General features: G+C 47.0%; 6 protein-coding genes across 7 annotated transcripts; 3 read left to right on the top strand and 3 right to left on the bottom strand.

The window, feature by feature from the left end:
* The first annotated feature begins 538 nt into the window (after window positions 1-538).
* On the top strand, window positions 539-1,600 carry PV09_00675 (uncharacterized protein). Its single transcript, XM_016353450.1, has 2 exons — window positions 539-660; window positions 712-1,600. The coding sequence occupies exons 1-2, from the start codon at window positions 594-596 to the stop codon at window positions 1,515-1,517; spliced, it is 873 nt and encodes a 290-aa protein (XP_016218603.1). The 5' UTR covers window positions 539-593; the 3' UTR covers window positions 1,518-1,600.
* Window positions 1,546-3,285, bottom strand: PV09_00674 (uncharacterized protein). Its single transcript, XM_016353449.1, has one exon. It carries the CDS (start codon window positions 3,042-3,044, stop codon window positions 1,581-1,583), a length of 1,464 nt encoding a protein of 487 aa, XP_016218602.1. The 5' UTR covers window positions 3,045-3,285; the 3' UTR covers window positions 1,546-1,580.
* A 471-nt stretch (window positions 3,286-3,756) lies between these two features.
* PV09_00673 (uncharacterized protein) lies at window positions 3,757-5,948 on the bottom strand. The gene is made up of 6 exons (XM_016353448.1): window positions 5,681-5,948; window positions 5,332-5,625; window positions 4,894-5,281; window positions 4,581-4,792; window positions 4,090-4,526; window positions 3,757-4,041 (listed from the first exon to the last, which is right to left on the bottom strand). Exons 1-6 carry the CDS (start codon window positions 5,799-5,801, stop codon window positions 3,889-3,891), a joined length of 1,605 nt encoding a protein of 534 aa, XP_016218601.1. The 5' UTR covers window positions 5,802-5,948; the 3' UTR covers window positions 3,757-3,888.
* Window positions 5,949-6,197: 249 nt separating this feature from the next.
* PV09_00672 (uncharacterized protein) lies at window positions 6,198-8,246 on the top strand. The gene is made up of 5 exons (XM_016353447.1): window positions 6,198-6,473; window positions 6,534-6,588; window positions 6,638-6,700; window positions 6,755-7,649; window positions 7,697-8,246. Exons 1-5 carry the CDS (start codon window positions 6,355-6,357, stop codon window positions 7,864-7,866), a joined length of 1,302 nt encoding a protein of 433 aa, XP_016218600.1. The 5' UTR covers window positions 6,198-6,354; the 3' UTR covers window positions 7,867-8,246.
* A 207-nt stretch (window positions 8,247-8,453) lies between these two features.
* PV09_00671 lies at window positions 8,454-10,472 on the bottom strand. Of its 2 annotated transcripts, XM_016353445.1 has the most exons (5): window positions 10,253-10,472; window positions 10,032-10,197; window positions 9,753-9,971; window positions 9,456-9,701; window positions 8,454-9,401 (listed from the first exon to the last, which is right to left on the bottom strand). In XM_016353445.1, exons 1-5 carry the CDS (start codon window positions 10,333-10,335, stop codon window positions 9,000-9,002), a joined length of 1,116 nt encoding a protein of 371 aa, XP_016218598.1. In that variant the 5' UTR covers window positions 10,336-10,472; the 3' UTR covers window positions 8,454-8,999. The 2 variants fall into 2 exon arrangements, with proteins under 2 accessions (XP_016218598.1, XP_016218599.1); XM_016353446.1 differs by having other exon boundaries at window positions 10,032-10,472.
* Window positions 10,473-11,421: 949 nt separating this feature from the next.
* Window positions 11,422-12,088, top strand: PV09_00670 (uncharacterized protein; the record flags this gene model as incomplete). Its single annotated transcript, XM_016353444.1, has 1 exon — window positions 11,422-12,088. The coding sequence occupies one exon, from the start codon at window positions 11,422-11,424 to the stop codon at window positions 11,965-11,967; it is 546 nt and encodes a 181-aa protein (XP_016218597.1). The 3' UTR covers window positions 11,968-12,088.
* Window positions 12,089-12,306: the final 218 nt, after the last annotated feature.

The raw sequence follows: 12,306 nt of genomic DNA, 5'->3' as shown, positions 1-12,306 counted from the left end.
AATTTTCCTGGAATGACAGGTGCTTCATCGGTTTGGTATCAGAGTGAGAATTATTAAAAACACGCGTGCCTAACGCAGATATTCCGGTATCAAAATGATTTCCGAGATTCTAAAACGTGCTTAGAGGAATTGGGGCAGCTTGGTTAGTTCATACTAAAACGAGCCATGAACAAGCTCCGAGTGAAACTTTGGAAAACTATGATAACTAGGGCAACTAGACATGTCTAAGACCTTTTCGTAATCAGGAATGGAGAGCAATTCGCCTGGTTTGGAACTCCATATTAGAGACTGACTGGCTGGTCGGGCAAGGGAAACAGGGGAGCATGGGTCAAGCAAGAGTCTAAGTCCAAAAATGTCCAAAACATCAAAAAGAGTAACTTGCAAGTTTATTAGGAATAAACCATATTCGGCCGACGCTATCATCGCTGAATTCTGACAACTGAAATGAATAGCACTCGTGCGGGGGCGGTTCCGATTCGGCATCTTGCACGACTCGAACGACCCGAAGTTCTACTGTTTCTCCTCTTCCACGCCAGAACACGTTTCTTTCAGGATACATGCAAAATTCTTTTCTCTAGAAGGCAGTACTAATTATGACTGAGTTCAAAATTGAAAGTGAAGACTTAGTTGGTCTCAAAGACAAGGTTGTGGTTATTACGGGTAACTGAATGTCCGCAGCTTCAGCAATCCACGTTGTCTAAACCTAATTAGGCTGCGCCTCGGGCATTGGACTTGCGACGACTGAACTCTTATTAGAGCTGGGTGCATTTGTGGTTGGTAGCGACTTGAATGTATCCCCCACTAATCACTCAAGCTTTGTCTTCGTCCAAACGGATGTCACCAAGTGGGCGGATCTCGTGGCCTTGTTCAAAACTGCCATTTCTCGACATGGACGTGTCGACCATGTCTATGCCAATGCGGGCATAAGCAACAAAGAGACGTACATCGTGGATCGTTTCGACGCGGACGGCGAGCTACTTGAGCCCAACCATCTTGTCTTTGACATTAATCTTCGAGCTGTCGTTAACACGGCTTACCTCGGCATCCATCATATTCGCAAAAATTCCTCGGGCGGGTCAATAGTTCTTATCGGCTCCGCGTCGTCGTTCCAGCGCTTTCGCGTTCCGGATTACTGCTCTGCCAAACATGGAGTCTTGGGACTGATGCGTGGCCTTGTTCCTGTGCTCGAAAGCGCCGGATTGCCCATCAGAGTAAACACGGTTGCCCCATCCTGGACAATTTCAGGGCTTGTTCCAGAGTCTATCAAAGTCACAGGCAAAAAGACGCAGGGACCCGAAGTTGTTGCCAAGAAAGTTGCCTTCTTGATGGCTGATGGCTCGCGGAATGGACAGCTAATCTATTCACATGATGGAAGATATTTTGAGCTGGAAGAAAGCATCTTCATGAAGGCTGTTGAGCAGATACTAGACGGCGATATCAGCGACGACATGGTGGTGAAGCGAATGGTGGATTTTGCACAAGTTGCAGCGGTGAAGCAGAATGCTTCCGCGCAGTGATTGCTTTTTCGCAACCTAACAGTATCATCAAGATTATAAACCAAGCTTACATATCGATTAGAATTATGATAAGACACTTCTTGCAGCCAACGCGGCATGTTTGCCTGCTCTCCTACCAGAAAATACACAATCAGCAAGTGAAAGGCCACTGATATATCGATTAGAGCACAGTCCTACAGCATTTCGTCCTGCAGCATATACACCAGGTATGGTGGTGCCTTTATCAGAAAGCACCGACCCAGATTCCTCGTCCACCCGAAGCCCTCCCAATGATAGACCGGTAGCAAAGTGTAAAGCAGAGTCACGAATTGAGATATCGATCGCGTAGAAAGGAGGCTTGCTGATTGGAGAACAGTATTCAGGATTTTTGAAGTAGGGGTCTCCACTTTCCGAGCGTACTCCATCGTTGTAGGCTTGAATAGTCTCGTTCATTACGTCTGCAGGGACTCCGATAATTTTGGCCAGTTTTTCCAGAGAACGGGCACGTGCATGCTTCCAGTACAGCGACCATAGTGCAGGAACATTCATTGGGAAGGTAGATTCCACAGAAATGCGGGCTTTAGCTTCGCGCCATTGCTCTGAGTCAAGGATCAAATATCCCCTTCCACCATGGTCATGAATCAGAGCCTCGGAGAACGTTGCGCCGTACTGATCCTCTGCAGCAATCCGCTTTCCATTCAACCCGACAGCTACACCGCGCAGGAATGTTGACGGAGGGGTGAGGAACCTCCAACATGTGAACCTATCCATGTGTGAAGTAGTACCTCCAGCGGACTGCCCAAGGCGAATACCGAATCCCAAGTCGTTCCCTGATCCGAGAGGACGAGTATTCTTGTATTGGGGGGCGAATTTGTTGACCCATTCCCTATTGAAGGCGAAGCCACCTGCTGCCAAGACAACCGATTTTGCTTTGATTGTTTCTGGAAGAGCAGCGCTCTTGTAAATCTCTTCTGCTTGCTCCCGCAGTTTAGCGGCACGTTTTGGAGAAGATATTATGAGCGACTTCGCTTTCCTGCTAAGTTTTTTGTGCCTCGCGAACATTGCATGATCTTCCGTTACCCTCAGAGCACGCAAGCCTTGAAAGCGACCATTCTCCATTATAATGGACTCGATATGGCAAAGATGTTTGAATTGAACATTTAGCTTCTGTGCAGAATCAGTCAACGTTTTCCAGAGCCCGCTGCCGGAATCGAGGCCCGGTTTGACGAAGCGGTGGCCGCGAGCAGCTGGCTGCGCATTTCGGTTAAACGGATGCGCTTTTTCATTACCAGAGTAGTAAAGGTAGTACTGATCTGTGGGATATGAGCATTTCCACGGACACAGGGAGCCTTCGAATTTTGCCCCGTGCTTCTCCAGCCATTCGAGCATACTAGTACTTTCGTTACAGAATCGCCTCAGCGTACTATCACTGACCGCATCGCCGACCTCGAGTTTTAGATAGTTAAACATATTTTCTGGAGTGTCATGGATTGATGCCTCCATTTGCTGCTTCGTTCCTCCACCAGCATAAACAACACCGCCGGACATTGCAGAAGCTCCCCCGCCATGATCTCGATCTACTACCAAGACCGATGCGCCATTTTCAGCAGCCGAAATGGCGGCACACAGTCCTGAGAGACCATGACCGACTACAACAAGGTCATACTGTTCATCATGTTTTGGCTTTCCCGACGAAGTAGTTGATACAACGCGTTTTCCTGGACAATATACATGCGTGCGAGTGAAATAAGCACCTAGGCATAAGTTAACACATGTTTTCGTACTAAGCTAGCAAGTTGGCGTTTGTACTTAGTGGTATTGTTCTCAAAAAGTGGAGCAGAGAGTGCGATGTCATGGTGAGGGGCCAAGAACCCTTTTCAGGGCGTGCATGGGACCGAAATCAGCGAGAAAAAATTGAGTCGCGCAAGGTTCTAGCCTACGAACACAATAATATAAGTCTTTTGCGTGATGAATGCAAGATTCAGAAGGATTACAACTCGAAGCGCGGAGCAGTCCTCGCTTGCGTTTCAACAACCGGCAGTGAGATTTTAGGTCGCCCTTCCCCCCCCAACTGGCGATCCAGAGCTTCGGGGCCGGAGAAATTATACAAGCAAGGGACAACAAATGCACTCGTTCATAGGACCAGCGCTGTATATCAAAGATATCATGCCAATTTTGAGAAGGCTTCAAACCGGGTTACAGCACAGATTCGATGTTGCAACTCAAGCGCCCACCCCTGGACTATATATATGAGACACATAAATTGAAAGCACATTTGTATTGGAGCGCGCTACTTAGGCAACAATCTGCGCTTGGGCAAATGACACAAGGACTCAACCATAATTCTTCCTCTAACACTCTTGATCCTCAGTCTCATGAGCCACCTAGGAACTCATGGTTCTTTGCCGACGGCGTCCAGATCCTCAATCGTTTTCTTAGGTCCGTGAAACCAATAACGACCACCTAAACCGAAAGGTAGAACCCAGCCTACCAAAGAGATAATGCTGACAATACCTATACAAATCGGCGCATAATTCAAAGTTTGCTATTTTTGCTTAGCGAGAGCAATCTCAATTACGCCTGAGAAACTTACAGCATCAACTGGATAGAGCTGTGGGAGGACGAGCACAGCGAATAAGAACATAATATAGAGGCTAGCGATCAGTCCTAGGACTGGGCTGAATTTTCCAAGATTCCATTCGGCGGGCTGAAAGTTTTTCTTCCCGACTGTGTATCGGGCCACGATTGGAAAGAGGTAGGAGACGTTGGTCGCAATAGTCGCAGTAGCAGTTATAGCACTGAATGCGACGGCGCTTCCAATTACAGCACAAGTTATTGCAATGCTCAAACCGGTGACCAAGTATGCAGCATTGGCCGGGATTTTGTTCCTGTTTAGTTTCCTGAAAAACTTAGAAAATGGGAGCACACCATCTCGGGAAATGGCAAACGTCACTCTCTGCGCCGAGAGAAAGCAACTCGCCGTTGCACATGTCGAATCTACCCAAAGTAGAGACAGTATCGCTACAGCACCTGAGAGCATAGTCAACATGGATAAGAAAAAGTCAGCTCTCTTGTTCATCTTACCATTTTCCCCAACTAACTGAACAAGATAAGCAGCCCAGTTGTTTGAATAGGTTGCGTTTATGATTCCATCAAAGTCCTGGATACAGAATAAAACAATGACGAGGGTTGGAACGGAACCAAGCCAAGCGCTTAAAGTGGCCATCCACATTCCTTTTGCGACGACATCAGAAGCCTCATGCGTTTCTTCTGCTAGATGGGCCGAAGCATCGTACCTACGCTTATGCAGTTAGAATATCGATCCATCTAGGTTGATCGTCACAAGCTTCTTTGTGTATCCAAAATATTATCCACTGGGAATCCTCTCAAAACGTACCCATAAAATACCCACGCTCCGAACAAAACTCCAATCACCCAGCAATACGGATCAGAAGCTTGTTTCTTATCTCCAAGATTTATTCCGTTATAGAAATTGTTAAAAACTCCGTCGCTTGTCTGGAAATGGCCGCTAGCTTTGATTGGGAACCAGATCCAGTACAAGGCGAATAGGGTGAAGAAGATGATAACAGCAAATCGAAAGTAAATCCGAAGCACGCGTTGAGAAATGATATTCGGTGCCATCGCAAAGAACATTCCAATACTGGTTAGCAGCCAAGCGAACCATCCCTTAGACAAGACCTCTGCATTAGGGTATTTGATCTCGAGGGCACTTATCAAGAAGTTTGTAGAGCCTTGCTGTACTCCCGGGACTACACAAACCCATCCTATCGGGGAGTTAATCGTAAATTAACTTGCTTTCCCAAGACAATCTTACCAGCCCAATTCCACCAGGCTGTCATCCAAGCCAGGAATGGCCCCCACTTCTCACCTCCCAATCGATAGGACCAGAAGTAGATACCACCCGCCGTAGGAAAGGCAGCTGCAAGCTCCGCTAACACAAGACTCACACAGAACGACAGGCCTCCGACCATGGTCCAGTTAGCAAAGGCAGACTCGGGTCCTCCCGTATACATAACCCAACCGAATAGAACAGGTATGCCAGATATGAAGTTCATAGAAGTAAAAGTGGCTGCCCAATTCTCGAACAAGCTGAGATGGCGAAAAAATTCTAATGGGATATTAGCAAAAGAAAAAAAAATGAATTGGAAATCTTGGTTTCGCACCTTGTTTGTATCCTAACTTGGCCAAATGCATCTCATCTTTATTCATTTGTAGCACTTTGCCCTCCATAACATCAACAACCGGAGGCACAGTAGCTTGTTTCTCGATCTTGTTGTCTTCCATTTTGCTTGCACCTGGTATATGCTTGAGTGGAAATAAGCTCTAATTAGTGCAGGAGGAACCAAAGATATGGGCCTTCATTATATGTCCCTAGAACAGTGTGCTGCAGCACGAACCTAACGGTTCCTATTATAACCTGATAAGGACTAAGCGCTTCCACGCCTACATCCGCATGAAGAGCTAGCCTTCTGATGATTGCCTTCCGTACATACGTTATCTTCGGCTCTGGATCTAACTTGAGTTAATTCGACTGCGAGTCGACTAGGAGAAAGAGGAGAATTCGACAAGTGATTGCTGACTAGGAGATGCGCTAGGACAAATTTAGAGAAGCAATCCAGTTAATGGCAAGCTTTAATTCGCGTCTGCGACAAGTGCTTATCACAGCCAATCAGCAAAGCTTGATTGTGACCGCGAGGCTGCACCACTTGAACGAGCTGCGATTGAGACCATGGCACACCGCAGCCGATGCCGCGATAGCGATGAATATACAACTTCAGCATAGTCGTCGTGGACTTTCCGAAACAGCCGCAGGTGTGGCTTCTCCCTTCACTGTACCATGACGGCTGTCGATAGTAAAAGCTTTTTGTCTAATGGAGGATATCTCCAAAAAGGGACCGATGTCAACATTCGTGAGGTGGACATAGAGAAGAAGGTATCAGATTTACTTCCCTCGAGGTAAGGCAATAGTCAAAGATTTCTAACAATTATCAAGTCGTGATGCTGACAAGGCTCAAGATGGTACCGCGATGAGAAGATTTTTCAGCTTGAAAGAAGAAGCATATTTGCTACAGTACAGTAGCTCCATCCCTATTCTATGCTTATCAAATAACGATCTGCAGTTGTGGCATGTTGCCAGCTTTGTTGGACGATTTAAGAAAGCGGGTGACTATGTAGCTGCAGAGGTTTGCAAGCTTCACTTATGCAAAGTCGCGAAACGGAAACTAACAGGATCAAAGATGTTTGGGTGGAATTTCTTCATCATTAAATCAAGTGATGGAAGCATTAATGCGTTTCACAACATCTGCAGGCATCGGGGGCACCCAGTAGTCACCAAGAAGTGTGGCACGTCCTCGTTTCTCACGTGCAAGTTTCATGGCTGGAGCTACAAGACTGATGGATCACTTTATAAGGCACGTGAGTATGATGGTCTTCCCGACTTTGATCGAGCCGGGCATGCCTTGTTCAAAATTCATACACATGTGACTCCTCAAGGGTTCATCTTTGTCAATTTTGACGCACGCGAGCAGCCTGCCGTGAGTTTTGAAGACCAGTTCGGAGATGACTTTGACCCGTTGCCAAAAAATGCAACTGGAAAAGTCATCGGTGACGAATTTTCGCTCTTCAAAAAGGACGAATATGAATACGACCATACGTGGAACAGCAGCATTGCTGGGACAAAGTACAACTGGAAAACATTCGTGGATGGATTCCAAGAGTGCTATCATTGTTTGACCGGACATCCGACAACGCTACCAAAGGACTTTTGCCTAAAGGACTACTACCTAAGGCAAGGATACGGAGCGTCAAGGCATTTTTTGCCGCCAAGCCGGGACGACCTCAGTGAAGCTTACATTACCTGGCTATATCCATTGGGTGTGATAACCTTTAGTGAGAATCTGCTTTTTATTGGCCGCTTCGATGCGAAAAGTGCATTGCATACAAGCTACGACAGTGAGACATATCGAAGAGCGACGACAATACCGAAGTCAGGTGAAGCCTACGAGCAATGGATGGGTCATGAAATCGCGTACTGGAGACTTGTTGAGAAAGAGGACGTCGAGCTAGCCGTAGACGCGCAGAAAGGATTAATGAATGGTGTACTGGCCAAGGGTCGACTACATCCAACACAAGGTAAGTTGAATCGAAGAATTGTAAGCAATGTAAATGACGCGAAGCAGAACACGCCGTAAAGTGGTACCAGGACAAAGTAAAAAGCTTTGTTACAGAACATGCGATACTTGAAGCCAAAGAAGGTCACAACATTGACTACTCCATCCCGCAGGCCCAGCGTGATTACGACCAAGGCGATGTTTTGTGCAAACTCATTGGACCAGAATACGAATGGTGACCAGAGTCGCTTACGGAGCGGGTTATGTAGTCGAGAAATGATTATCTGAGCAGTCCCCATGGAAGATATTTTGCAATGGTCAATGGTCTTTGTTGTGAATGACAATCATCTTTCAGTTCTCCTGCAATCTATTGAAGGAGGACGCTCTACATGGAAACAGCACGTTCTCTTTGAATCCTTTCTCCAGACGTGGATGATTGCTTTGTCATCCTTGTCCCTTTCAAGAACAATGAACATTGGGCGGAGAAAGCGCAAAATATTCGCAACATGCTGCTATAGAGATGATGATGTACCAATTCAGAGTTCAATGGCTGAAATTGTTAGGACGATTGTTCTGAGCAATACACGAGCGAGATACCATGGATTTGTTGCACTTGGGAAACTATTTGTTAACATAGCATTAACAACATTTGCACTTGCCCGAATGCTTCACTAGTGCCTGCTGCTTCACATCTCCATACTCATATTACGAGCCCAGACAGGCATTGTAAATTTTGGGTCAGTTCAGCCTTCGACAGCAGTTTGCGTTTCTCGAATCTTAGGTGTGGAAACGCCACATTTAACGGTTTTTTCATCTCTAAGATGTCACGACCCGGTTCTTGATGTCAAGATGTAACCATGTGATGACTGTTAAGTGCGACAGTATACATGCATTATCTCTAGGTCACAAAATCAAGTTGTAAAACCATGAGAAGAATGTAAAGTAAGATGTGATCCAAAAGGATGCTATGAAAAAAAAAATGCAAAGAGAGGGAGAGCAAGACAAAGGTCGAGCTTCTTTGCTTCTCGCTAGCTTCTTATCACCAACAAAAACGAGAAGGGATGAAACCCGGCAGGTGAGGTTCTTCATATTTTTGTTGTGGCCGAACTGATAGCAGAACTGCCCAACACACTTCTTTGCATAATGCTTGTTCGCTGGGGAAATTTCGCAGGATTTATCAAATTGGAGGACAAGGTGTAGCATTAGGCTTTGTTCTGAAGACAAGGTCGAGTTGCATGTGTGAAATGCCGATCTTTTAAAACCTTTTGAGTCTATCCGAACTAGCATTCTCATAGTTCAGATAGAGTTAATGGCTCCACTGTCGGGAGAAGATAAGCCATTCAACTAAGCGAGAGTAAACGCACGAGATTTATCAAACTCCTGGAGGTGGTGGACAAGTTGGTGGTGGGATTCCCGGAGCAACCTTTACTGGCGGCGGTTGTCCGCGTACTCTCTCAGCCTTCACGAGAACAGGAATAACACCTCCCGTTTGCAGTCCAAACGGCTCGTGACCAAGGACACGTAGGAAACCCCCAATTGCACCTGAGTGGCTTGTCAACGAGATGTACGTATGCTTATCGTTAGTAAAGATATCGTCAAGCAGGGTTTTGATACGTTGATCAAGCTGCGAGTCAGATTCACGGATATCAGCAACCCAGAGAGGGTCTTCCTCTGCGAAGTTAGGTTCGAAAGTGAAGTTTGGCCAACGCGATTTGATGGCTGTCGCGGACGAGCGACGGTCACAAGTGTGCACACCAACAACTTCTCGCATAAGCTATTGGGAAAATTTTAGCACATTTCCCGGGCGTCCGTATTGTTTCACTCGTACCTCCTTGATCAAGGGCTTAAACGGTTTGTCCTTCGGCAAATCTAGGCCTTCAAACGTCAAGCTTGCCGTGTTGCAGCACCGGTCCAACGGACTAGAGTAGTAGCTCTCCGGTGCGGGTATCTTTTCTTCCTTCAGAGCCTTAGCCCAAAATTTGTTCGCTGTCAGTGCCTGCTGTTCCCCTTCAGGGGTGAGATGTGCGTCTGCCCATTTGAGTTCGCCGTCGCCTTCCAACTTCGACCAGTAGCACTGTATGCAAATGTTAACTTCCATCAGCCTCGTTCAGAACATGGCTCATACATCCCAAGCTTCCGTCCCGTACTTCGCTTCTGCCACATTATGCTCGCCTTCGCCGTGTCGTCCAAAATATAGCAGCTTATATTGCTCGTCTTCAGCAGCATGCGAATTCAAGGTTTGGATGTAGTTCTCCAGGCGTTGCCACTGGGTTGTTTGTTTCGAGGAGTCAGGTTCAGTGTCGCTAGGGTATTTGCGATCGATCAGACCGAGATTGCTCTTCGCCTGGTTGGCTATGTCAGCAAACCAAGATGTGCGCAAGAGCTTACGTGCAGAATCTCATACATAATCGAAGTCTTTGTCGATTTTGCTCGGCTCGTCTTGTACAAAGAAACCCTTCAGAGCCGTGTATTTTAGGTAGTGCTGAGCCACAGGAACTGTAGATGGCGGTTGACTCATGACGTACCCCCGGAGGAAGACGAGGAAAGTGAAGAAAGAAAGGAAGAACCCGCTAAATAATGGAGAATCAGCCTCAAGGTAAATGGAGGAACGTAGTACCAGATTACCAGAAAAGTAAAAAGCGACAGGAGCGCCATCGCCTCAGGCTCGGCGGAGATGTGCTGCCATGCAGATATGGGAACAGCGCCATCTAGTGCAGATCCACATGCTTTTCCTGTTAATTATGTCGAATAGGATTCTCCTCGATTCCGCATGGGCATTGTCAACAGCCTCCGTCGTCGATGTCGAGAGGCATGGTTGAACAAAGATAATCCAGTTTGCTTGCCCTACCCTCCTAGCGAATTCGCCGGGAAGCGTGCACGTTACTTCCCGTTTGAGGTCTTCGCTTTCTAACGTCATAAGCTGCGACAACACGAACACGTGAGTTGTATAAAACTTGTCATGATCATAGGTCTTGATGTAAGGGCTAAAATGCGTTCTTTGACACTCATTGCGACATAGAGGTAGCTCATTTGCATGCAAGAATCACTCGGCATCAATCTGGTCCGTGGCCTCTTTCGTCAAAGTAATGTTCTGGCCATGTCGACATCTTGGATTATAAGTTTTGATATCCACTATAAGAGTTAGGAATCAATGAGCTCAGCAGTCATACTCATAATGTTCAGCGCGTATGGACCGCATTCAACCCTCCCTGGAAATTCACTGACAAGACGCTGTGAAAGAAAAAGTAGCCGCTTTCATGTGGCTTCCGGCGGTTGCCATCTAACGTTTTTGTAAGTATATCTAACTCTCAGAGTCTCCAATGGTGACATTTGAGCTGCATAGGGCAATAGAATAAATTCTAGAACAGCATGTTCCGGGAGCCACGCGATTTGGGCAATTGACATGCCAAAAAAGAGTATCAGGCAGCGTTGAAAGCTAGTTAGGGTCAATTGATTGTCTTCAGAATTTGTCCATGTACCTCTGCACCACAACAGCTCAAACGGGATTGGGCATTTCGGTGCTGATTACCGAGAGAAAAACCAGCCAGACTCAGCCGCACTATCCCCGCTTTCCCCAAGAAACAATCTCAGGGGTCAAGAACTGCAGGCAGGGGCTTAATGTCACTAGAGATAAATGTGTCTCGACATCATTCTGAGATCACCACCGTCGATCTGTCTATATGAATTGTAAGAAGACCACTAAGTTAAAAAGCTTTCGTTCCTGCTCGCTCCTTCATTTTGGTCGATTCAGCCCATGACTTCTGCTGAGACGCGCAATTACGTCTGCCAACAACATGGCCACCGAGATCGAACTGCAACCGCTTACTTCCCTTGAAGCTTCGTCGTATTACATACCGGCACACGGCAGAGTTCCGAATTCATCCGCTCAGAACAAGCCGTTGTTGATCTATCGCAACTGCATTCGTGCATGGGCCTCGCCTGCTTCAATAGAGCGGCATCTAAAGACTGTGGGGGTAGTCGAACCGCAATGGAGGTATACCATGTACAGCACGAGCCACTTCCACAGCACAACACACGAAGTTCTGTGCGTTTTCCAAGGGTCGGCAGAGCTATTATTTGGCGGCGATGACAATCCGGAGAATGTTGAGACCACCGTCAAGGCTGGCGACGTGATAATTGTCCCGGCTGGTGTAGCGCATCGGCTGATTACGGACAGAGAAGGGAACTTTGAGATGGTTGGCAGTTATCCTCCAGGAGCGAGTTGGGATATGTGCTACGGGAAGCCAGGCGAGGAGCCTAAAGTCAGCCGTATCAAGCAAATAGAATGGTTCAAGAGAGACCCGATCTATGGAAGCGAGGGGCCTGTTTTGGACAATTGAACGTCTATACGCCTCTCTCGAGTCGAGTCTCGGAGAGGGCCTAAGTCATACTCATCCTGAAGAACTGCAGCATGACTCGGTCGACACACACTTCGTTGCAGCCTGTCCATCAATGCCTTACGGGTGTTTTCGGGCTTGACCGTAATGTCGAAATCGAGGCTGCTCCGGCCCACTGAAACGAAAAGAATCTATACCTAAGACGAAAACACCGTCACGATGGTGATATCGGGCCGATGGCATGATTTTTCAGAAATTGGCTTCGCTCTATCGAAACTCTGGGGAAACGACCCATGCTCATGTTCGCGGCAGTTGTGCAAGGCCTAAGAGCCATTGGATCTC

This window comes from Verruconis gallopava (genome assembly GCF_000836295.1).
Source record: "Verruconis gallopava strain CBS 43764 unplaced genomic scaffold supercont1.2, whole genome shotgun sequence".
In the NCBI taxonomy this organism is placed as follows: domain Eukaryota; kingdom Fungi; phylum Ascomycota; class Dothideomycetes; order Venturiales; family Sympoventuriaceae; genus Verruconis; species Verruconis gallopava.
The sequence above is the reverse complement of the archived record's forward strand: the minus strand, read 5'-3'. Positions and strand labels throughout refer to the sequence as shown.

Coding starts and splice junctions, on each gene's coding strand:
- PV09_00673 (XM_016353448.1), bottom strand. CDS start 5,801: ATGGAAGACAACAAGATCGAGAAACAAGCTACTGTGCCTCCGGTTGTT. Junction 5,626..5,680: donor CAAGTTAGGATACAAACAAG/GTGCGAAACCAA, acceptor ATATCCCATTAG/AATTTTTTCGCCATCTCAGC. Junction 5,282..5,331: donor AGCCTGGTGGAATTGGGCTG/GTAAGATTGTCT, acceptor ACTCCCCGATAG/GATGGGTTTGTGTAGTCCCG.
- PV09_00671 (XM_016353445.1), bottom strand. CDS start 10,335: ATGGCGCTGTTCCCATATCTGCATGGCAGCACATCTCCGCCGAGCCTG. Junction 9,972..10,031: donor TCGACAAAGACTTCGATTAT/GTATGAGATTCT, acceptor ATAGCCAACCAG/GCGAAGAGCAATCTCGGTCT. Junction 9,402..9,455: donor TTAAGCCCTTGATCAAGGAG/GTACGAGTGAAA, acceptor TTTTCCCAATAG/CTTATGCGAGAAGTTGTTGG.
- PV09_00672 (XM_016353447.1), top strand. CDS start 6,355: ATGACGGCTGTCGATAGTAAAAGCTTTTTGTCTAATGGAGGATATCTC. Junction 6,474..6,533: donor TCAGATTTACTTCCCTCGAG/GTAAGGCAATAG, acceptor ACAAGGCTCAAG/ATGGTACCGCGATGAGAAGA. Junction 6,589..6,637: donor GAAGAAGCATATTTGCTACA/GTACAGTAGCTC, acceptor AACGATCTGCAG/TTGTGGCATGTTGCCAGCTT.
- PV09_00674 (XM_016353449.1), bottom strand. CDS start 3,044: ATGTCCGGCGGTGTTGTTTATGCTGGTGGAGGAACGAAGCAGCAAATG.
- PV09_00675 (XM_016353450.1), top strand. CDS start 594: ATGACTGAGTTCAAAATTGAAAGTGAAGACTTAGTTGGTCTCAAAGAC. Junction 661..711: donor CAAGGTTGTGGTTATTACGG/GTAACTGAATGT, acceptor AAACCTAATTAG/GCTGCGCCTCGGGCATTGGA.